Source organism: Halichoeres trimaculatus, unplaced genomic scaffold (assembly GCF_033239565.1).
Source record: "Halichoeres trimaculatus isolate MK-OKI-2021-1 unplaced genomic scaffold, fHalTri1.1 fHalTri1_scaffold_14, whole genome shotgun sequence".
Lineage (NCBI taxonomy): Eukaryota > Metazoa > Chordata > Actinopteri > Labriformes > Labridae > Halichoeres > Halichoeres trimaculatus.
In genome coordinates, this window is record NW_027437192.1 from 24,207,479 (window position 1) to 24,231,827 (window position 24,349).

The window sequence follows — 24,349 nt, forward strand, 5'->3', positions numbered from 1 at the left end:
GATGTCCCACAGTCTCATGTGTGTGTAAATTGCAGGTGTCCACTTGCTTGGACTCTTATGTCAAAGGTCGAGTGCACAGATTTATCGTAAACCTGTTCAAAGTATCATCTGACATAATACTACCCTCTCTTTTCCTCTCTCTGTGATCTAGAGGTCCTCAATTGCTCCACAGAGGGATGCCACTAATAAACTCCAAAACAAGGTTGGGCAGAAGATCTGATTAGTACACAGAGCTAACAGGGACACAGTGACCGATGGAGCGTCCAACAATGCTATTTACTCCCCACCCGTCGCTACGCTTTCATTCCTGTGGCAACGATGATCAAAGAGCAACAGAAGGAGGGAGACGGGAGACAGAGATGAGAAGGAGGGTGTGGATCAGAGCGAGGCTTTTAGTGTATGTTTTACTGAAGTACAGCTCAGGCTCTGATCGCGAATTAGCTGCAGGCATTCTGCTTTTGCACATGTATCATTCATCATGTTTGTGTGCACTGTTGTGGTCATTTTTTAGCTCCTTGATACTAAATATCTTATCATTTACACCCAATTCCTATTAAGCATGTCTTTTTTAAGCAGTCTGTATTCAGCTTTTTTCCTTTTTAAGTCCTGAAAATCTCAGCACATCTTTTGCACAAATTAATAAACTGACTCTTATTTGATGACGTCCAACAGTCTGTTTACAGGTGAATGTGAAGTATTAACCTTTAATCCTCCACCACAAAAATAAGCAAATGTGCAACTGGTCACATGCAACAAGTGTCTCATTACATGCCTGCAAATTTTCTATTGGCATGGCACAGCTAGTGTGTACCTATGTGCACCATTTGTGCCTCACCCATTATCACGTTTCACAAGGTGTTTGTACAACTAATTAGGCCGTTATGCTCTGTGTCTGCAGGGATGAACCAGAGAAAACAAAGGGAAAGGGTGAAATCAAGGAAGAAAAACGTGACTGCAGCAAAACACAAGGAGAAAAAAAAAATTAACTGAGAATGAAAAAAAGTATGCCACGGATTTACCCCAGCCAGAGAACAAATGGTGCACGAGGAGAACATCTTGGACACACAGATTGCAGCTAAATGAAGGCTAATTCCTCTGGTTTTGGGCGTTTGGTGATGGAGGAAATTACCCAATGTTCCATATCATCATACTCTTTCAAATGTTTTGGTCCTGTTTTGCGGGCACAAACAACACCATGTTTCAGAGCAGTGATATTTTGTGCACGTGCAATGAGAGGAATGACAGAAATATGGAAAAAAAGGAAGAGGCCCGTTATTAATCATTATTCAGCACTGTTGAGGATGCAAGCACATTTTTCTTTATCCAAACTGTGGCTTAAATGACGATCAGATCATTTTTTAAAAAGTTAGCAGATTGCCAGTTGAAGTCCAAAGGTCATTCAGTTATTTATTGCTAATGGATCCCAGACTGCTCAGTATATTGATCTGTTTCTCAGAGGTGAACAAACGGCTTTTATTCTCCTGAAGAGGAAGATTGTTTTTATACCAGATTATAGCCTTGTATTTCACCTCATTTGGACGAGAAGAATTCGGCAGCTGAGACTCAAACAGAAGGTGGGCTGCGAGTCAGCGTTACTTCTTCCAATCATGGCTGAAATTGTTCAGCAGGAACATTCGTCTTTTTTTGTAACTTCAAGTTTGGTGCTCTACTTGACATACCTGTGCTTTACTCCTAAAATCAATGTGTATGATAGGAGATTTAAAGGAAAACACATAAGTATTGAGATTTGCACCAGGCGCTACTGTGTGTATAGCCACACACTGTCTGCATCTTTTTCTGTGTTGAACAAAGAGAAAAATTAAGTTACTTTAAGGAGCAAAAAAAGGCAAAAAAAATGTTATCAAAGTTTAATATAGGGCTAAAAAAAAAACTAACAGGAAATATTATGTGCTTTTATGCTGGAGGAACTTTATGCTGAAAAACTCTTATCACTGTCATCTTTCATGTTTAAGACTGCAGACATGTTTATGAGTTTTTGGAAAAGGCTTCAGAGCTTGCATAAGAGATATGTTTATCACTACTTGTGTATGCATGAGAGACAGCATTATGTATAAACAGAAGAAGCATATTGCCTCTGACTTTAGTTTAAAGCTTTGAATATCCAACCCTAGAACTATAAATCACTACGAAAAACAGCAAACACGTTGCCTCTATATCAGCTGAAGTGATCTCACTGATAAACTGCAGATTATGGGTGCTTCAGCAAAGAGCAATGGTTAAACGACTTTTTGGCATCATTATCTACGGGAGAGAGCAGGCACACATCTACAAGAAAGTGACAAAGAGAGTCTAACTCTGAGAACTTAAAGCTTAATGGGTTTTTTTATGTACTGTTTTGCTGAACAGTCCCTAGCTTTTGAGAAATAGGGATTGCTGCCTTGGTGCAAAAGATTTTATATCACAATTTCTGTCTTTTACAATCTGTCATTGCATGTTTTTCATTGTCATTGAATCCTACGTCCCTCCTTATTGCAGTTTGATTGTTTGAAAATGACTACAAACAAAAAGAAGTCATACAAGCAGAGAAAAATTCCCATCGACTCTGCAATACAGCCTGCCCCTCTCTTGGTGCAGTGTTAGATTTAGACATTTGGTACATGTTAAAGCTGCAGCACACGCATGCAGATGATGTGTGTTGAGCCTTGGGTAATGTCAAAATTGTAAAAAAAAAATCAAAACATGGTTGCATAAGTTTTAAGGCAAACAAACAGGATGAATTACTCATGCTTTAAATACACCAGATCCGTCTGCAGTCGGACTGCATGTCAGTCCGACATGAACATGTCATGACTGACCCCTAAATTCCACTGTTCAGTGCCGCCCAGTGCCGCCCAGTGCCGCCCAGCGCCACTCAGCCCAGCGCCACTCAGCTCAGCACCACTCAGCTCAGTGCCGTTGAAACATACTGCGGAGCACTTAGCTTCCATTGTAATCTATCAGACAAATTCCACTGCACGCGCTGCGCCCAGGTGCGAGAAATAGGCTTCAGGTCTATTTTCTGCGCGGCCGCATACAAACCTCATAAAATCACTAGCGATAAGAAAGCACTAGACAGGAAGTCACCGTGTGAGGTACCCGGAAGATTCAAACTAAACATAATGCACTAACTCTCAAACATAAATTTCCCCAATATGTTATAAAGACGTCACGTCTGGAGGCCCATGCATCAGGTAAACAGTCAGTCAGAGGGTCCCAGACGCAACACAACGCCATGGATGAAGAGAAGCTGATCTTGGAAGTGGAGAAGTTCAACATTCTGTATGATCCCAAACATCCTTTTTATAAGGATACAGGCAAAAAGGGCAAGGTGTGGACTGGCATATCAAAAGTTATGGGAGTGGATGGTGATCATGTGATATTGCTATTCACACAAGAGCCTGTGACTCTCCGAGGACCAGCCCTCCCCCTCCGAATTGAGTGGCGCAGCGTGCTGCTTCCATTGGGTTTGACAATCGGAGCAAGACTGCGGCGCTCCGCTGCACTATGTGGCGCGTGCAGTGGAATTTAGGGGTGACAGACAGCTGGAGTTGCTAGAACGAGCAGTTCCTGCACTTCCCACTCTATTGGTAAGCCTCTCTTCAATCATGTTGCGCTGTAAAACCTCAAACCTGTTGACTCCTGGTCTGGCTCTGCTCATTATGTCCTTTTGTCATCGTATTCAAGCTAAATACAAACTGATTTTGACACGGTCTGTTTTATTTTGAAAGTCGCTGGGTGTTTTTAGGTAGTTACTGGTCATGACTTCCTGTATTTACCTGTAGCATGACAGACCACCCTTGCAGACATACTGCAATTAAACAGTTCCAGTGTAAGTTGACATATTCACTTGAATGACTTGAACCTATCTGATCCATCGCTCTGGTAGGGCAGAGATGGACTGCAGACGTATCTGGTGTATGTCAGCCGTCAGAGTGGGGAAAACATGATGCTGGTCTTCAGCAGCAGTCCCTTTGTTTGTGAACCTCAATCAAATTTTATCATGCAAATCTTGGCTTTATCTCGCTTCCTGTCATATAACATGCTAATGGTGTAATGAATACTCCACAGACAAGTCAATGCAAAAAAAAGTACTTCAAAATAATCTTTAGCTGTATTCTGCAGGGAAACAGCAAAACAGCGTTCTCTCCATTTTCAGACACAATGGCAAATTGAAGTGCACACTGAGTGGTTGTGGCTCAGACTGAGTCTGCTTGGAAAATGGAGGGTCTGGAAATTAAGTTATTAGATGAAGAGGTACTTGTTTACTTCCTGAAAACTATCCAGGTACCCTTAAGCAAGACACGAAATCCCTTTGAGCAGCCCTCGATAGGATCATGTTTGTTGGTGAGTGTATTTTTACCAATATGAAGCATGTTTCAACAACTCAATGTTGCATCAACATATGCAATAAGGTAAAACTCAGTCACATGAAGATCCTAATGAAGACATAAATTGTTGGGGAAAAAAAAGTGAAAGGTTTTTATAAAGAGGGTTGAGCAGCAGGATTGATCCAGCTTGATTGATACAATATTTATCCAACCAATAAAATCTTAAGTACAAAGTTGCCAAGATCTATAATATTTAAGGCCTTCACATCAATAAAACTCTCAAATAGGATGTTATATTAACATCATTAATCTGATCTTACCCAGTCAAAAAATGTCTCCCATGAGCTTCTTTATCTTTGAGCTCGAGCTCTTTTCTCTGCTGCTGTCAAAGTCAAGGCAAATCAATCCCTGACATTATCAGTGGCATGTGGTCCATAGCATACATAGCACACATAGCAGATATAGATGTTTTATCAAATTACTTTCTCGTTTCCATGTCTAAACGCTGTTTTATTTATTTAAATATTTATTTTATTTTATGATTATCTTAATATTAACGCTAATCATGTGATTCAAACAGAACTTGGTAGCCTCTCCTTTTTTTTTTTTTTGTTTACTTTTACTTAACTTGACAAAGGCTACTGTGTAAGAAATTGTCACACATCTGATCAAAACTTTAAAACCAGTGAAAAATTGCAAGAATTAACATTTTTTTCTGACTGTTGGATCTTAAAAGATTCAAAGTAGAGTTTAAAAATGTGAAAAGAAGAAATGGGAAGTGAGACAAAGACAAATTGAGCAAGGAATTCATGTAAACAACAGTTAAACAGAGAATGAACGGGGAATGTTGCATCAAACGGTGAAGATGGCTTCACAGAGAGCTTCCACTGTCTGGAGCTGAAGTCCATTTTTGTAAAGTTCCCTCGCCATTCATCATCAAATGTTGTCAATGTGGTTTAGACCATAGGAACATGCAGGACACTCCCAAAGAGTGAGGTTGTTCCTCTGGAAGAAGTCCTTTGTCAGGGGGGCATTATTAACTGCAGTGTTGTCCTGTTGGAAAAACCCAGTCATTACTGCACAGTCCAGGGCCCTCAGTCATGAAGGAGGTCCCCTGCAACATCTCAGCATCGCCAACCGTCATTTGACGACCCTGTACAACCTGAAGCTCCATTGTTCCATTGAAGGAAAAAGCCTCCCAGGTCATGATGGCGCCCTCCACTGTGCCATGTAGAAAAAATCTCCAGTGGGATCTCCTTGTCATGCCAGTAACATTGGAAGCCATCAGGACCATCAAAGTTCAGCTTTTTCTCATCAAAGAATATAACTTTCTTCCGCCCTTCGCTGTTCAATTTTTGGTGTTTTCTTGCAACGTCTAAATGGCCAATTTTGGCATTCGAGAAGACAAGGCCTTTGAAGACATTTTTTTGTTGTTGTTCTTGAAATAGTTGCCGTCTGATTGTAATTGGGCTGCATTCAGCACCAGCATTGGCCATAATTTGGGTCGAGGACTGTCCCATGTCTTGAAGGACAGCCAATCAGATCCTTTGGCTCAGTGCCGATGAATTTGTTTGGTGTCTACCACTTTACTTTTTAATTTCATAACCCTCAGGATCTTTGAAGAAAATCAAAATGTCTGTCTTACCGTGTCCAGCCTCAGCAGTGATGATGCATTGTGGGCCTTGTTAATGTAGCTTGACAAAAAAAAGCTGTTTTGTCTCTGTTATCATGAGGTCATGAAAGTGTGAATACCTGACAGAAAGTGATACTGAATCAGCATTTTTGCACAGATTTTGGCTTTTAAAGGCTGTGGTCTTGAAGTTTTGATCTGCTGATAAACTGCCTATTTTGGTTTAATTGATGTTTTTAATCATTTGCTTAACCTTTTTTTTGTTTCTTTTTTCTATTTTTGGTTTGTTTTTTTTTTGTATTATCATAATTCCTCTATTTCTTCTTTTTGCATTTTGAAGCCCTACTCAGAACCTATTTAAGATCCATTGGAGCAAAATTTAATCTCTTGCAACTTTCAACTGGTCTTAACCAAGCGGCAACCTCCAGTCTGAGAATATGAGACAATGCGGAAGTGCTCAAATCTGCTGTTTCTCAAGTGTTCACTTGAGGCTGGCTCCAGAAGCAGAAGTCACATAAACACCAAGCCAAAAAAAGCCATTTTCAAAGCAGAAATTAACCTATTTACAGCCTGGTTCAAAAAACGTCTCCTGTCTGAGTCGCTAGTTTTAATACAATAAGAGGCACAGCTGAGGGTCACGTGATGGCCAGCAGCCTATGGCTGTAGGCGAAGCCCTTGCCACTACCAATATGGCCACTATAGCCGATGTGCTTCATTTTCGGTTTCAGAAACATCGTGGACCATCGACGTTGGCGAGACTACGTCCATGTTTTATACAGTCTATGGTCGTAACATTTTCCTCATGGAGAGCTGGGTGAGGACAGAAACGTAAACATTAATTATTCTGAAAAAGATTTGTTCACCTTGACGTTTTGGCAAAATGAAATGCTTGGTTTTATTTATACAAAAGCAAAAAAAGATAAAAACTTGCCATATTAGCAGGGTGAGCAGTACACTTCTTGTTCACCCTAAAATTCTGAGCTACATAATTTCCAACTTTTCTCACCATTATGCCTCATACGTTGCTCTTTACATAGATATAATTGCATAACTTTGTGTGTCATTTTTTCTTAACTGCCCACATTGATTAAAATGTGAGCATGAAGTTTTAGGTGGTGCCTGTTTAGACCTCTATTTTTGGTGGTGTTTTTGTCCCTGGAGGTTGAAATGACTCAACAGGCTGCCCTCCCCCTGAGTGGTGCATTCATTTAACTCAAACAAGTGTAAGCACAGAGGAGCAGAGGATGACACATCTTTTTTGAAGAGCGCACAGAGAGTTTAGTGTTTTGTCTCGGCTGGAAAACATTTCATTTCATACCTCTGCTGAAGTGTATCCTGTTAAGACCACTGATAAACTCTGGAAAGGGAAGAATTTCAATAGCTTTTACCAGCAACGAGTGATAAACAGAACGTGGGGTATAAATCCACAGCCATCTAGTTGATTATTTCTCTAATCTGGGGTTGCAGGGCCCAATAATTCTGCCTCACAGGTGAGCAGGTGTCATAAATCTCAACATCGTTTCACTTTTTCCCAACGTGAGATGATGAAAAACAAACTATCACTCTTCCTCCTGTTTTTAGCCGACTGTCGTTAAGGCTGGCGTTGATAAGTGGCAGTCTCTCCATTAACAGGCCAGACTCGCAGGAATCATAAATCCCCCAGTGTGTTTGTGTGTTTGTCGTGTGTGCGTGTGTTGTGTCAGTGTGTATGCTTGCACATGAGGGCGCATGTGAGACGAATCTGACATATCTGCAGAGTGCATGGGTGTGTGTGTCTGCGTGTGTGATGGTGGAATAAGATGAGGAATCATAACAAACAGATGAAAGCATGATGCTTCGCAGCCTCGAAGCCATTTTCTCATTATTTACACACACACATACACACACACACACACACACCTTCCATGTATGGCGCAACAATGTGTTAACATATCTGCACGTGTCACTCCAGATGAACAAAGAGGAAAAGTGTGGATGCAAACACACATTGAACACGTGCACACACTGGGGTCATTTCCCAAAGTGTGTGTTGTGAGAGATTGATTGTGGAGGCCTTCACTGGAGAAGAGTTATGGTCATGGCAAGCGTTCATGCAAGGAAGTGCCATTGTACGTCACCCGCTCTCACCCTGACCCACAGATACCGTCTCTACAAGCCTGACTCATTGACTAACCCTGCAGTTGTTCTCACACACACAGTATAAGGCACGAACACACACTAACACACCATCACACCAGAAGCTGGGAGACACAGGGGATTAAATTAACGCAAGCTTTATTGATCCATGCTAGCAGTGACTTCTCTGCTGTAAAGTAATCCCGGGTAAGTGATTCACACCAACTTAATATGGAGGTGATAAAATAAAAGATTACAGCAGCTCCAAAGCTAAACACAAGTGTTACAGTGCATCATGTAATGTAAAATGTAAATGTAAAATGTAAATGTAAAATGTAAATGTAAAATGTAAACGTAAAAAAACAAGTTTTCCCTGACCAATGTAACTTCTTGAGTGCTAAAAACTGATCTGCACACACACTGTAAAAACTAAAAATTTAAATTCTTGGCCTGTAAATATTGTTTTGGTTATGCAAACAAAAAAAGAAAAAAATGTATTGCAAACTGTATGATGCTTGTTGTTGAAAGTTGATCTCAATTCATAATTTAGGTTGGCACTTCCAGTTACATTTTTGAGGCTTAAACTCTTAAACAAAGAACATCTATGAGTGCAGCCTAAATGACCAGAAAGAGTAGAAAAACACTTGGTACTATTCCGTTTACCATTACAAGTTAATTTAGCTTTGATTTATTGGTTTGTTTAATAAGGCATAGTCATTGTCAATAGACTAGCAGCAAGAACTTTTGAAACTGAAAATAACTTTTTCTGAGCAAAGAATAATAGGTTGGCACAGCTGTTACATTACAGAATTCTTAGTATATAGAATTCAAAACTGTATGTCATATTACATATAAATAATGAGTAATCTTGAAACAAACATATAAGTTGATTTAAATGTAAAATTTTTGGTGGCCCTCAAAACTCAAAAAATCCAGTGCAGACGGTTGCAATTTGGGGTTTAGAGCATTTTCAATTTACAGTGCAATGCTGATCAGATTTCATCTTTCCAAAACAAAACAACAAAAAACAGTATAGACATGCATGGTTTAGTTTCTGGATCTATTTGCATAGTGTCTTGAGGTATAAGTCACTGTACATGTACATGTAACCATGGCTACATTTTTTACATGTGAACTCAGCTGTTAGCAGCCTGTAGTATGTCAATGCTAACTGGTGTAAGGCCAGATGTCTTCCCACTAAGTGAGGAGAAGGAGGTGAGGATGACGTGCTGGTTCTCAGGTGTGAGCTAAGAAGTGATGACATGGACCTGTTCTTCCATCCATCGTTATTGGAAGCATGAGATCGATCTCCAATAAGATGGACGAGCTAGCGGTGCTAATCCAGCAACAGAGGGAATACCAGAGGGCAGAGTAGCATCATGCTACTCACAGACATGGCTAACGGAGCTAACATCAGACACCAACACCACATTGGAAGAGCTTCACCCGCTATGAGCAGGCATGACCTAAGAGACAGAGATGTAGCATGACTGAAGAAGCTCAGTCCTGGACCCTGTGGAGGTGGAGGCTGGCTGAACTGGACAATGATGGACAAGCTGTCATCATCTTTTTTCTTATGGACCTTTTTGCACTTTCTATACACTTTCTTACTTTTGTTTTCTTGATTGCTGCTGTGACTTCAATTTTGTTTTACTTGTTACAATGACAATAAAGTTCTATTCTATTCTATTTATGATTACAGACCATAGACTGTATAAAGAGTGGACAGCGTGGTTTGGCCATTTACCATTGTACGGTTTTGAAGCCAAAATACCCCCGTCACAGGCGCAGCCATTGAAGCAGTTGTGCAGCCAGAGTCTGTGCAGTAGAGACTCTGAGGGATTCTGGGAGAATCTGAGTGAAGCCGGGTGACATAAAATAATAATTATGTTTTTTTCTATTGAGAGTCTAATCACTTCTTGGCTCTACCTCCCAACATATTTTATAATCCCCGAAAAAAATACATAAGAACAGCATCTGTCAATCATCATCATCGTTAGTCATGACGAAAACCTTGTTTTTAACCTCTTAAAACTTCTGAAAACGAAACTCTTAAGAAAAAAGAGGACTTGAATACAAGGCAGCCAAATAATACCTTCAAATCACCACCTCTACGAGGTGTATTAATTTTTTAAAGTTTGACCACTGCCCATCTGGAATGACTGGTGAGCTGGATTTTTTACCTTTACTGCAGCCAGCCACAGGGAGCAGATTTCATGGTGACCTCACTTCGAGCCGAGCAATATGACGTCCTTTTTTTTTTTACAGTCTATGTTTCACACTGATTGATTTGATTCGTCTCAAAACCGTATCTGTCTATTCTTTTCACAATGTCTGCAAATGGATAGTGACTTCTTCTCCTGATTTTGTTAAGGTGAAATCCTCAAAATGCTTACCTCTCCAATAACCAGCAGTGCAAAAACCCATAGAAAATCAATTCTGATTATCCAAAACAGCACATTCAGCAAATCTTCACATTTAAGAAGCTGTGACCAGATCATGTCTGGCATTTTCACAGGAAAAGTCATCTTGTTTTCACTCGAGTGTCTCAGAACCCATCAGTCACTTCTCATTTCATCCTTATTTGAGCGTCTTATGTGCCGAGGAACCATTTCAACAATATTTCGGGCATTTGGAAGTAGTCCTTTACAGCCAGGATTCATGAGCTGCTTTTCAATACAAGATTTGTTACTGAAATGAAAACTTGGAATGATAAGTAGCAACACGATGAAAGCATGTACATTACTTTCTCCCCCTCATGCTCGTACTGTAAAAGCACTTGTGTTTTCAAGTGCTCGCCAAATAGCAGAAATGTCTCTGAAATGTTGTGTCTGCAAAATTACAGTGCTCACAGTTTTCCAGCCTGCTGCCATTTACTCTGTGCTTAAGTGTGTGTGTGTGTGTGTGTGTGTGTGTGTGTGTGTGTGTGTGTGTGTGTGTGTGTGTGTGTGTGTGTGTGTGTGTGTGTGTGTGTGTGTGTGTGTGTGTGTGTGTGTGTGTGCACTTTATCTGTATTCCAATAAACCCTGATTTTGTTGACACTGAATTAGCTTGCTGGGACGAGCTGCACACTTGCCTCCATCTCTGCAAACACACACAAACGCACACGCGCACGCACACATCCATGCACACACTCATATTGTGGCGACGCCCCAACCTTACGGCACTGAGGGCTGACTGTAGTGTTAGTGCCACTCCCAGTGCCATGCACTAGTGCTCCTTATTTAGGTCCAATCCTGCCCCCCGGCTGAAAATCTGTCCCTTTCACGCCTCCTCCTCCTCCTCTCTCCTTCTTCCCCTCCCCACCAGACTGCCAGGCCTTAAGTCCCTCCGTTCCGTCACTCCATCACACAGAGAGAGAGGCATGTGGAGGGAGAGATGCCTTCAGAAACCCTGATAGCTTTTTTCCTCGGCTGAAATGAACTCAGTGTAGCTGGATTGGCAGCGACAAGGTAAAATGTGACATGAAGCAGGAAAAAAAACGCTTTTCACAACTAAGAACTATAAACTGTCAGAAGTGAGTGACAGAAAGTGAGCTGGTGAAAGCTGAAAGTCAAGCCGGTTGTTGCTTTGGTCATCTGAAGGTCACTTTTTGCTTAAGGATTACAGGCTCTGGTTGATCCTGGATCATTTTCATTGGTATCGAAGTGGAAAAGCTGAGCAACTATTTGACTGCAAGTCAATGATCATAAAAGCATGTGACTGGCCAGTTTTGATAGATTATGAAAATGGAATAAACTATTGGACAGGAGCAAACAAAATTTGACAACTGCAAAGTGAAATCATTGATTTTGCACACATTGCAAAGTCAACTCGTGCATATTTTATAGCCTCACCGTCCATGAGAGATGTCATCCCTGGTGGAACACAATGCTGATAAGGCAATATACTGTCGTCTTGACCAATTTGATACAATTATTGAAATGCAGAAGCAAAATATCAGTACCTTCATAGAAAAAAAAAAACATGAAGCATTTTTAAAAGCTTCCCCTGCCAACTTCTCTCACCATGTCCCTACTTAATGACGCCATGAGGTGGCACTAATGACATGAATGAGGGGAATGTGAATGGCAGTTAATTGGCTGGAGAAGAAGTTGGCAGCTGCAGAATACAAGAAGAAAGTGGGATGTCAGGCATTGGTGAAGAGAAGCTAAGAGATGTGCTATCCACAATTAAAAGAAGACAGAATGAGTTCCTTCAGCTCTTACTGCTGAGGGGAGAAGAAAGATTGAGGATGCACTAAAGTCTGCAGTTGGTGGACACCAAATGTCACAGAGTGCATCATTGCCTGTTCGACTGGAAATTAAAGGAAAATGTAGCACTGAATGCTAATAACTAGCATAAATCATAAAAACTGTATCTTACAAACCTATGACTGAATTTTGCACATTCAAAGGACCTTTTGTACTCTCCAGTGAAGAAGGTATTATGATCAAGGGTTATTTTGATTTTGTTTTACAAAATGTTTGAATTTAACAGAGTCCCTGTGTCATGATTTAGTTGTTACCATTTTCTAGGTTATGTGTAATAAGTTATATAGTATGATATAGTTTTGAAGTAAGTCAAATGTAGTTTGATAATAATGATCATATCCTATTGAATTTAATTGGGAGAGACTAAAGAGCCGTCAGCTGACTAATCATGGGTTTATGACACATCTGCTCAGTAGGAGCTGCTCCCCAAGTGTCCGAAAGTGAGTAAACCTTTATTCTCGTTTAGGGAAAAAAGTTTTATGAGTTTGGTGTTTTGTTTCACTTTGGTTATGCTTTTCTACCTCTGTGCTATGTCCACTATCCAAGCTGCTCAGGATAGCTTCTTCCACTCAATGATAAACACGCAAAGTCGCTTGCACACTGGGTGCGCTATGATTGGCTGATGTAACCAAGCTTACTTTCTGTCCAAAAACATCCCGCTCCTACCGAAACATCAAGACACTGGCACACCTGTATAAGGACCCAGAAGTGATGATTGAGCAGGATTATTCCTGTAAAAGTTGACATTTCAGTTTTCAGGAAAATTCTGCAGACCCTACTATATATATATATATATATATATTTATATATATATATATATATATATATATATATATATATATATATATATATATATATATATATATATATTTTTATATATATATATATATATATATATATATATATATATATATATATATATATATATATATATATATATATATATATATATATATATATATTTTAATTATAAATTATAATATTTGGCCAAGTTTTTTTAATTTATTTATTTTTTTAACCAATAAAATTAATCAAGACAAGTCTAAGAGACTGTGAGGACCTGACATTTTGTCTTGACAGCTTTTGCCAGAACTGTCCGTGTTTTCCTGGGATTAAGCTGGCATTTCCCATGGGCACCATAACCCACTATCATTGTAGAAATGTGGACAATGCAATGTCTCATCTTAAATATCATTTCTCTTTGTTCATCTATAAGGAAGTAAATTGATTTTAAAAGTATGTTAAATTATCAGCGTCCAAAGGTGAACAAATATATTATTCGTGTGTCACCCTACACACTCCTGATCTCATGATGTGCACTCTCAAGTCCAAAAAAAGGAAGCAAGGCATTGGTTGTTAAGTTTCTCACTGTAAAACAAAACTTCAACAGAAAATGTACATTTTTAGCCAGTGCTAAATACTTACTCAGCTTATTCATGGATCACAAATCAAACACAGGCACCAACAATCAATACAAAAAATAACTCACAACTCATCACATAGTGGATGACCTCAGTTTAGCATGAAGATCATGTGGAGGCATCAGTATAAGTATAAGGATGACTTCATAACCAGTGTCTTTAAAATATCTGTAGCCTAGCTTGGCAAAAAGAGGGTTAGTGCAGTGGGAAACAGCTTGCTTGGCTCCTTCAAAGACAAAAACTGGTGTCAAACTGCCACCTCTGATGGTTTTTACCCAAAAGAATACACAGTAATCTGCTTCTAAAAGATTAGTCAGACAAAAAATGTAGAAAAAAAAATGAAATTAATGGCTCTAGTTAAACTTAATTTGGGAATTTGGAATATGGTCTGATACGGGTCAGCCTTTCAAGATTTTTTTTTTTATAATGAAGATGAAAAAAATGAAATACAAAGAAAAGAGAACAAACAATTCAGAGCACTTGTTGCTTTTTTAATTACTTTTTCATTTTCTTTTGGGATAGACCTGAAATAGGGGAAAAATCTGCTCAGACACAAGTAATTTAGACAGATTTCACCTTTCAGCTCCACCTCTGCCCATGTGCAGTAATTGATAGCTTCCACCACACATAGGGTGCAAGATGCACTTAACCACTTAATCATTACGCCCTCTCTGGAAATTAAAGTTCGGCTTAATTACCACCAATCAAACATCCTCAGCAGCTCCCTTTTCTAATTTAGCATATATACTGCTTTTCTCCTTTATTTCGAGCAATTGAAACTCCCTTTACAGATTATTCTTTTTTTTTTTTTTCCAGTCCCAGGTGTCAGTTGGGATCAGCAGTTTAATGAAGTGCTGTGGCAACAGACTGACTCATGACAGTGACTCATAAAGTAACATGCAGCAGGAGCACACAAACACAAACCAGGTGCATATATGCTACACACACACAAACACACACACAAACACACACACGTGTATTTCTGAACCAATCTGTAAGCCAGCATTCTCCCTCTAACTATTTCCTCTGCCTTGCTCTTGACGGCAGGGAATACATTGGCAGATAAATAAACAAAGCTAAAGTAAAGTGACTGCTTTGAAAAAGAAATCAAAGGTTATCATTTGAACACCAAGTGAAGCAAAGTATTCATTTTTGATGATAACTTAAGATCAAAGGAATTATTCCCAGCTCTACACCCTATAGGGTGATATACATAAAACTCTGATCAAATGCAGCAAATACGGCATGCAGGACACAAAATACAGAACAGGTAGAGCAGATAAAACATTTTAAAAAATGGGTGAGGAAGTAAAAAAGGGGAGTTGGGGAGGGGGAGTGAAGGAATAGGAGCAAGAGAGATGGGAGGAAAATTATTTCTGACACAAGCAGGAGATGAGAGCAAAAGGAGGGGTGAACTATCACACATGTATCTCTGTGTGTGTTTATGGAAATGTGTGCCTGAGAGTGTGAGTGTGGTGTAAATATACATGCATGTCCTGGCTGACTGGTGAGATGCTTCCTGCTTTTCCTCAGCCTTTTAAAGTCTCACTTCCACAAAATGCCTGCTTTGAAATGAGAAAAGCTGCGGTCAAAGGCTGCACATCAAGAAATCTAAGGGAGATCTGAACCTTTTTCAGACTCTTCAACACTTCTGCTCTTTCCAATATCTCTCATTTGTTCTTCATTTTTCTCTCCTTCCCAACTTCTTTTCATTTTCTTTCCTGTTATTTTCAAAGTGCTTAAACAGGGTGAGTGGAACGCTTCCCCGTCATCCTGCCGGAGCATCAATATACAACAGAGCCCAGAGGTCCAAACAGGAGAAAAAGACTGAGGAGAAACGCACAACACCAATCCATAATGGATTTTCTTCTCTCTTTCATTCGCTTACAGCGAGGGAGATGCAGCGAAGGCAATGCTGGCACAGAATAAGAGACAGGGGGAGGAAGAGGAGGGGGCAGGGGGAGAGGTGAGGGAGAGATTTTGACGGGGAGGAACAGAGAGGCCGACAGAGACTCAAAACAGCATCAATAACAAAAGCCCTCAAGAATATTCCTCTCATGTGCCTCTGGAGAGCTTACGTAACATATGCTTTAATCTGTTTGCAGGGCCAAGCTCAGAGCAGAAGGTGACAGGAATTAAAAAGCAGTGTTTGTCGTAGCTTCGACTGATCAGATGCTGCAATTGTTGCTAATTAAGTTAGCCTGTAAGAGAGGGAGTGCAGAGAGGTCTGACAGATATCAGGCTGCAAGCAATAATATCCCAAAATACATAAATGCATGAGTGGAAATCTGCTCTGTATCTGATAATTGGAGCTAATACAAATAGAATTCTGGCTGTTTAGATGGCAATTTCATCCTGACAATATTTATCTCCCAAATCCAGACTGGTTCAGTTGAACTGTGTAAACTGAATGAGCATGAAACTCTGCAAACCAGAGAGCCAATATTTCAGTGAGAGTTTCTGCGGTGTTAGCACAAGGCAGCACTTTCTGCGGCTGTTAAATTGACACTTTTTATGAGGGTTTGAGACTGTTGATTCAGAAATTGTTTGTTTGAGTCCTCACACCTCAGCGAGCTTTATTTCATTTTCGCTCGAAGCTCTGAGCACAAAACGGGCTCAGAATCCCCAAGAATAACCTTGGATGCTGTCACAGTGTCCACAGAGTCTGTCTTGTTTTAGTCACCAAAGGATCTTTGTAAACTGCCTCTGAATGCATCAGTGGTTACAGTCTTGATTAAACCAAAGTTCTGACTCTTTTCCAGGTTCCACTCCACTACCTTCATCAATACCTAATGACTCTCTGAAGGACATTTTCAAGTCTAATATATCTCTGGGCCACATTTGAAGGCTTTTGACATATTTTTTTATTGGTTACACTAATTTAAATTACAGTAAATACTGAGATTTGGAGGAAAAGAACAGCTTGTGCACTAGAGTTTTCAATAAATAGCTACAGCAATACATGTAGATAAATCAGAAGTAAATGAATATAATCTATGTCCAATTAATTCTACATTTTGTGTGAACTCAGGGGTGGTATTCATTGTTAAATATTGAGCAAGCAGATAAGTCTATAAAGTGTGATGGGTGGTTAAAACAGGCAGTTTGAGAAACAGGGAAAATGTAAGCCTTTATCTTTCCCCATGTACGAACAAATTTGCTAAACTTTATTTTTTTCCTATAATAATCATTTCTAACTTTTTCCAAGAACAGACTCATAGAATTGATTGTCTTGCAAGAAATTATAGGATTAAGTTAACAGATTGGGCCAAGTCAGAGTCATCAAAGCAGAATCTCTAATATGAAGTCAGAGTCAAGTTCAGGCACAGATTTGCGAGAGCTCTGTGAAATCTATTCCGACAAGAATAAGCCATCAATGGCTATGTTTACATGCTGTGAATATTCAGGTTAAGGTCTATATTCTGGTTTCTGAAACATTCAGAATAACCCGTTTACATGTGTGAGCAAGCAGGGTAATTTCTGTTTACATGGTATCCTGATGAAAACAGCAACGCACAGACAACATCTCTCATCTCTTGCAGCAGCTTTCTCTTCTTTGTCCGTTTCTTGGACATTTTTGTCTCTTTTCTGTAATCTTTGTATTTGGAGTGGATCATTACTTTGTATGGGTCATTTGTTGGTCACACCAAACTTTTTGCGGCTTCAGTGATATTTTTACTACTTTTTCTCCTGTGTTTGTCTGGAGATCCTACATGTAACCATGGCTGCATTGTTTTCATGTGAACTCAGCTGTTAGCAGTCTGTAGCATATCAATGCTAACTGGTGTAAGGCCAGATGTCTTCCCACAAGGTGAGGAGAAGGAGGTGAGGACGACCTGCTGGTTCTCAGGTGTGAGCTAAGAGGTAACAACATGGACCTGTCCTTGCACCCATCATTTTTGGGAACGTGAGATCTATCTCCAATAAGATGGACGAGCTAGCTGTGCTAACCCAGCATCAGAGGGAATACCAGAGGGCAGAGTAGCATCATGCTATTCACAGACATGGCTAACAGAGCTAACATCAGACACCAACGCCACATTGGAAGAGCTTCACCTGCTGTGAGCAGGCATGACCTAAGAGACAGAGATGGAGTATGACTGAAGAAGCTCAGTCCTGGACCCTGTGGAGGTGGAGGCTGGCTGAACTGGAGAATGATGGACAAGCTGTCATCATCTATTTTCTTATGGACCTATTTGCACTTCCTATACACTTTCTTACTTTTGTTTTCTTGATTGCTGCTGTGACTTCAATTTTGTTGTACTTGTTACAATGACAATAAAGTTCTATTCTATTCTATTCTATTCTATTCTATTCTATTCTATTCTATTCTATTCTATGTGCTTAATTACTGCTTCTTCCTACTCCATCCATAGCAACAGCAGTGACAACAACAGCAGCAGCACGGCAGACTTCCTGTACTCAAAAGTCCAAGATTCCTTGCCAACAGAACATGCTCAGAATACAAATCAATATTCCTTTCAATGGAGATATCCTGGTAGGCATAAACATGACCAAATATTCAGGTTAGAAAGGGAGTAACCTAGGGGTGATTTTCGTGTCTTTAAAAACTGGAATATGAGCATATTCTGTTTTTTAAAAAGGACTATTGGTGTTTACATGGCCCTTGCGCAACCGTGTCATTGCTAGTTTTCTGAATATGAAAGGATTACTGACTGCATGTAAACGCAGATAGTGTAAACAGCAAGAATAAGCAAACAACCTCTGAATGCATGCATCATATGTCAGTGCATCCTTCAATGTCAAATAAGACAGCATCATTACACCAAAGTAAAGTTGAAAGAGGGAAAAGAAAGGAAGAGCAGAGAGGGATGTAGAAAAATGGAGGCCCTTGCGGCAGTGTTCGTTCTTCTGAGAAGTTAAATTTTAACCTGTAATTCTTAAGTCGAAAATTGATTGATTGACAGCTTTACTGTTTAACCTGGGCTCATTCAGTGTTCTTTTTTTTTACTTGATTAGTGGAACAGAGGAGGAACAGCAAAGAGACAAAAAGAAACAAACCCTAACATAAGAATCAGTGAATTTAACACAGCCATGCGTGTCTGCTTCAAAATCAATGCGATTATCCATCCTGCTGTGTACTGTTCCCACCTGAGAGATATTCAATGTTTCATCAGTGTGTTGAGTGTGTGATATAAGTCGGCAAGATCACTTCTGTGCATGCTTTGGTTGCACCAGTGTACGTCTGCATTCAGCAGGGAGGTGTTTCAACTCCACGCTTACAATTGGAGGAGCATGGAGGCAGAGTGTCCATATGAATACAAGATCAATGCTGCTGAATAAGACAGCACGTGAACGTGCATGCAGATTAACACACAAGTCAGCTCTTACAATACATATCTATATCTTCTGAGTCTGAGTCAATAAGGCTGGAGGCAAAGTGTTGCAAACAAAGGCATGACTTGCACTCAGATATCAGTACGGGACTAGGAAACTACTGCAGTTGTTTATCTTATCCTTTATTTATTTATTTATTTAGTTATCTATTTATTTATCTATCTCCATGGATGTCACAAAAAAGCACATTTCACTGCTTCTCAAACCTTTCAAGATGTCTCTCAGGCCAAAAATGTTTTCAGTAAGTTGTGCACTTCATTGAAAATGTTTAATTATCAATTAAACAATTAGCTTTCAGACTTTTGGACATATTCTTATGAGAAAAAAGATGGTATTTTGGTGGTTTTCTTTTTTTTTTTTTAATCTTTTTTATCCATGTGATATCATGCAACAAGTATTCTCTGACTGCTCCTTAAACTATCCTTCAAATGCCAGCGTGTCAAACTAAATGTCAGGGTGTCAACTCAAATTTTGCAACAACAATAAAGAATAAATCATGACATTCAAAACATTTTTACAAGTGTTTACCTCGCCTAAAAACACATCACAAAACCCTTCAAACACACAGTCTGAAAAACTAGGACATCCTTACCGTGTCCGCAGGTTCCCCGGGCTGGGCGGCCCATCGTATACAGACAAGATGTCAAAGTCCTCTTCCAGGGCGAAGCCTTGAAATACCAGCTGTATCCGGTTGTGCTCTGCTGCCACAATCACCCACGTACAGTTGGCATAGTTAGGATAACCGTATGGGTAGCCGGGGCTCTCTATCGTCCCATTGGGACTGTGTAGTGTGTAACTGCAGTTCTGAGCTGTAGGAAGAAACAGAAAAAAAACAGTTTTAAAGGTTGTAAGGTATATTTCTAAAGCAAAAACAAAGTTGCCAGTTTGAAAAGTATCAAACCACATAATGATTCAGCTCCACAGATAGAAATGATGTTCACACATACACACTTCAACAGTTTGCATCAAGTGCTGCGGCATCCATTATCACCTAAAGCATGCAGCATAAGCCATTAATACAGCAGCGCTAAATGGCTGGCCCTCCCCCAGCTTTCCCCACCTCAAGCACCTCCATCATCACACTTGATGACTCGCCGGCCCCTTCACCACATTAGTAAAACATTCCCATGTTTCTACGTGGCTGACATGGGTGGAGGAAAGTAGAAAACACATAAAGAGACACACTTGAGTTTTACAGTAATTGCGTTCATCTTACATTTTCCTCCACAGCTATCCTCGCTGCCTCCAGCTATACATTTTAATCATGTGTGTTGCCATCTATCGGAGCAGAGCCTGGGTTGGTTGTGTGAAGTGTGAAGATGTGTGTGTGTGTATGTGTGTAAAATCCTTCAGCTAAATGACTTGTCTTTGACTGAGCACAGATGAGACTTTTAATCAATGTTGAGGATTTAGCTGTAATTAAACACTAATGTGATCTGATGTGTGAGTGCTCTTATATTTTGTGTTGCTCAGCCTGTGTCATCAGTACATGTAAAGAAGCACAATGGATGCAAAGACACACGTCTCTAATCCTTTACATGGGTGGTGCTGCTTCTGTCCTCTGTTAGAAAAAGACGGAGGAAGTCATTCCATTTTATAGACGGGGAGATATGCACAGACAGTGCATGTCAATGAAACAGAACGCAACAATATTTCAGTAGACTTAGGGGTGGGCGATAAAGCCCAAAATTTATATCACAGTATTTTTCCTTTATATTGCGATAATGGTATTATATCAAGGTTTCCCAGCATGTAAAAAAGTGAAGAACAACAAAACATGATTCTGATTCTGTTCTGTGGAAATGTCTGATACTGTGATAGAAAAAGGCCTTTGCTCACAGTGTGCTTTTGGAAGAGAAGCTTGTCCCATTTCAAGCTTGAGGTGCTCGACACTGGTGAGCAAACTGGGTCTGAGGAATGAAGAATGCTCACAAAAAAAAAAAAAAAGACTTAACGTAACCTGACGAGTTTTTTCCGCTGCTATTACGTTTTTCGGACAACAAACAGACAAACACAGAGATACTGACGGATCAATGGCAGTGATTTTGACTGAAGAACGAAGGGCGACAGTTCGGACTCAGAGCCTGAACCACGACCAGAAAAGCAAAAACTTTTGAGGCATTTTCTCGGTCTACAGCTTTATCAATCCAAGAGAGGCTTCCTAAATCATTTAAAGCTGTTTTAAGATATTTATCATCGTCACCCACATTGAGTAAAAGCAATAACCTGTCCCAGCAGAACAACATGATATGGCACTGGACAGCGCTCAGGCTTCATCCTCAGAACCAGAGTCTATTAAAGGCAATTTATAGTTACATGTTTATTGGTCAAAAAAAGTGAAAGCAAACTTATAGCAAACCAGCACAACACTTGTTGTATCTTTCCCATCAGCAGAAACACCTGCTGACATGACAGTGGCCACTCCGTCCGGACACACCAGAGCAGGCTGGCTATTTATGCCTAAACTCCGTCAAAACTTGGCAAAACTCATATTTTTCGTTGGCATGTATTTTATAGATAACGAAACACAATCAAGGAATTTTCTGTTTTTAATGCCACGAGGCTATGAAGCTCCTCAGAACATAAAAATCTGTTATCTAGCCGCACTGCTGCAGGGTTCAAAGCGTGTGAAAAATTTAGCGGCTCATAGTCTGCAAACTGCGGTTTCAGTTTGCTTCAAAATGTTTATTTTTATGTCACTACTTTTGTTAAAAAATGGTTGACTTACATTTTAGGTTTTGAGGTTTGACCACAGACACTGACCTATAGTGATGTACAGCCTGTGTCCAAAGCAGGGTAGCCATCATCATGCACACCAGCTGTTTCGTTTTCTGCACTCGGTAAATGTTTACTTCGTCACCTCACTGACTCGGTGCTACTGGCCTTGAAGGTGTATTGTCAGAATGGCTGTGGCAGAAACATGTCTTCCCACGCCGGGAGAAATAAATCTCCCGCATAGATTAACCACTACTTGGACTAAATTATGTGTAATAGTGCTTTAATTACAGTATGGCAAAATTCATTTTGTGGCAACATGTGATACCAGTGACAGTGATGAAACCGGTATACCGCCCACCCCCAAGTAGACTGTTTTTGTAGAATGAACATAAGTGTAGTTATGTACAAAAAGACAATATAGAAATACTGTAACCTCATGAAGGCTATGGATTAGAGTGTCATGCGACAATACATGCTATTTATACAAATGATCTGCATTTCCCTTTGTTTGCTTCAGCCACAGACCTGAATCATAATGCAGCCTGATTAAAATGTAATTATGAGAGCATAATTGGAGGACATCTGTTATCAGCACAACACACATTATTCAGAAACACCAACAATTCAACACCCTCAGCAGATATGACTTTTGCGCTTACATTCTCACAGTCCTGTAGTTGTGTTGGATAAACGGATGCACTGAAATGAGCTGTTAAACCCAAGCGTAATATAACAGGGCGTTTTTAAAATACGAATCCTGTTTAAACACGCAGCACTTTCATAACATGTCAAAGTGAAGGCTGCTTTGGTAAATCCCTCCAGGGGTTCGTGTGTTTCCCTTAGTCAATGCTTGAGAAACATACAGATTCTACGTCAATCTCTATGCTGATGATAGCACAATCCCAAAGCTAGCAGGAAAAACCTGTCTAAATTTTGTTCTGAAAGAGCTTCATGCCTGAAAAACCAGCTGGGATTTGGAGGTAATAAGACACAAAGCATGAAGAGCAGACACAGGAGAGGAAAAACTAGGGCATTTCATTCCTCTGCACACAACTGAGATTTAAAAGAAATATTTTGAAAGGAAGCGCAGGGAGGGAGAGAAAATGTATTCTGAAAATTAAGCATAGATTTGGATAATCCCTTGGTTAGTCAGACAGCAATCATTTGTTTTAGCAATTATGGGGACGATTTTTAAGATTCTAAAAGCTATGTACCACATCAGGATTCTACGATGCTGCCAGATGAAGCACACAGTGACTCACACATAAACCAATAATAACGTTTTCTTTCTAGGTGCACTCATTTTCCCTCGCTGAGAGGAAGGGTAAAAGAGAGCAAAGTGTCAAAGTGGGAAAAATCCAGACTGTCTGGATGGCATCAGCAGCAGCAGAAGGATAATAGCATCTCCAGTCACAGTATATCCATCATGCAACTGTTTGACCCCAAGGCCTCTCTTTTGGAGAGAAAAAAAAAGAAGAAAAAAAGGAGAAAAACACGGGCCAGGCCCTCTTTCTGCTGTCACTTTTCAGCACTTCATTTGAACTTGACCTCCTTTGAAAGATGCTAATATGTGTACTTGAACTCTGGTCACTTGAACACAGTTTAGCTGGATTTATTATGTTTTTAGGGCTCTTTGGAGATGCAGTCATAAACTGTATGGATACAGTGATTGGTTTGATATATAAAAATAATTAAGATGGAGGAAAACCCTAGAAAACTTATCCTAACCCTAATAAAACTGTTTAGGACACCATGATAATAAAACTATGACAAAGACTTTATTAAGGGGTGATGCATGGATCAAATTTTGGATTAAGGGGCCAGTTGTTCAAAGGTAATCTGATTGGATTTGGGTGGGAGAGAAGGGTTTTGGAATCAGATTAGATCAAGTAACCCATTTTAACTCTGGATCACAGCTTCTGCTTGTGTTGTTCAAAACTTCTCTGTTGACAGGATTATCCAGATCCCAGGAGGGGACAGGATTTCACTTCAGTAAGAAAATGTAGTAAAACTTTAAAATTGGTCAAATAATACAACATTGGTATTATTCATTGTATATGCTTCTGTTTATATATTGCACTTGACTGGTTTTACCGTTATGGTACTTAAGTAGATAAAGTAGACATAGGCTACCAATGAAGACTTTTAGTGTATTTACAACAAAAAATGTTTAATTTGTAATTCATCACTTTATATTAATTTCAAAGAAACAATCATCAGAGATGAACCTGTTAAAAATAATTTCTGTCAATGTCATTTGTTACCACATATCCCGTCAGTCCCTCATTCTGACAGAATGCCACAGGTTGATCCGGCTCTTCAACAGGTTCAGGTGCATCATAAACAACACCACAGAGAGGAACAGTGCATCTGGTAGAGATGTTGAACAGAACAATACATGTAAGTATTATGTGTGTAATGTTTTTCCCTGAAAATTCTTTATTTTGTTAACTATTGGACATTGAGAATCTTTTTATTTAAAATATTTTCAGAATATCCACACTTTATATATTGATGTATATTTGT

The 24,349-nt window shown here is 39.7% G+C and overlaps 1 protein-coding gene across 1 annotated transcript in view; it reads right to left on the bottom strand.

The window, feature by feature from the left end:
• Nucleotides 1–24,349, bottom strand: part of csmd2 (CUB and Sushi multiple domains 2) — a 280,511-nt gene that overhangs the window by 231,952 nt on the left and 24,210 nt on the right. The window contains exon 2 of the mRNA XM_074686270.1: nt 19,698–19,914. Coding sequence (XP_074542371.1) covers nt 19,698–19,914 — 217 coding nt within the window. The remainder of the gene's footprint in view (nt 1–19,697; nt 19,915–24,349) is intronic.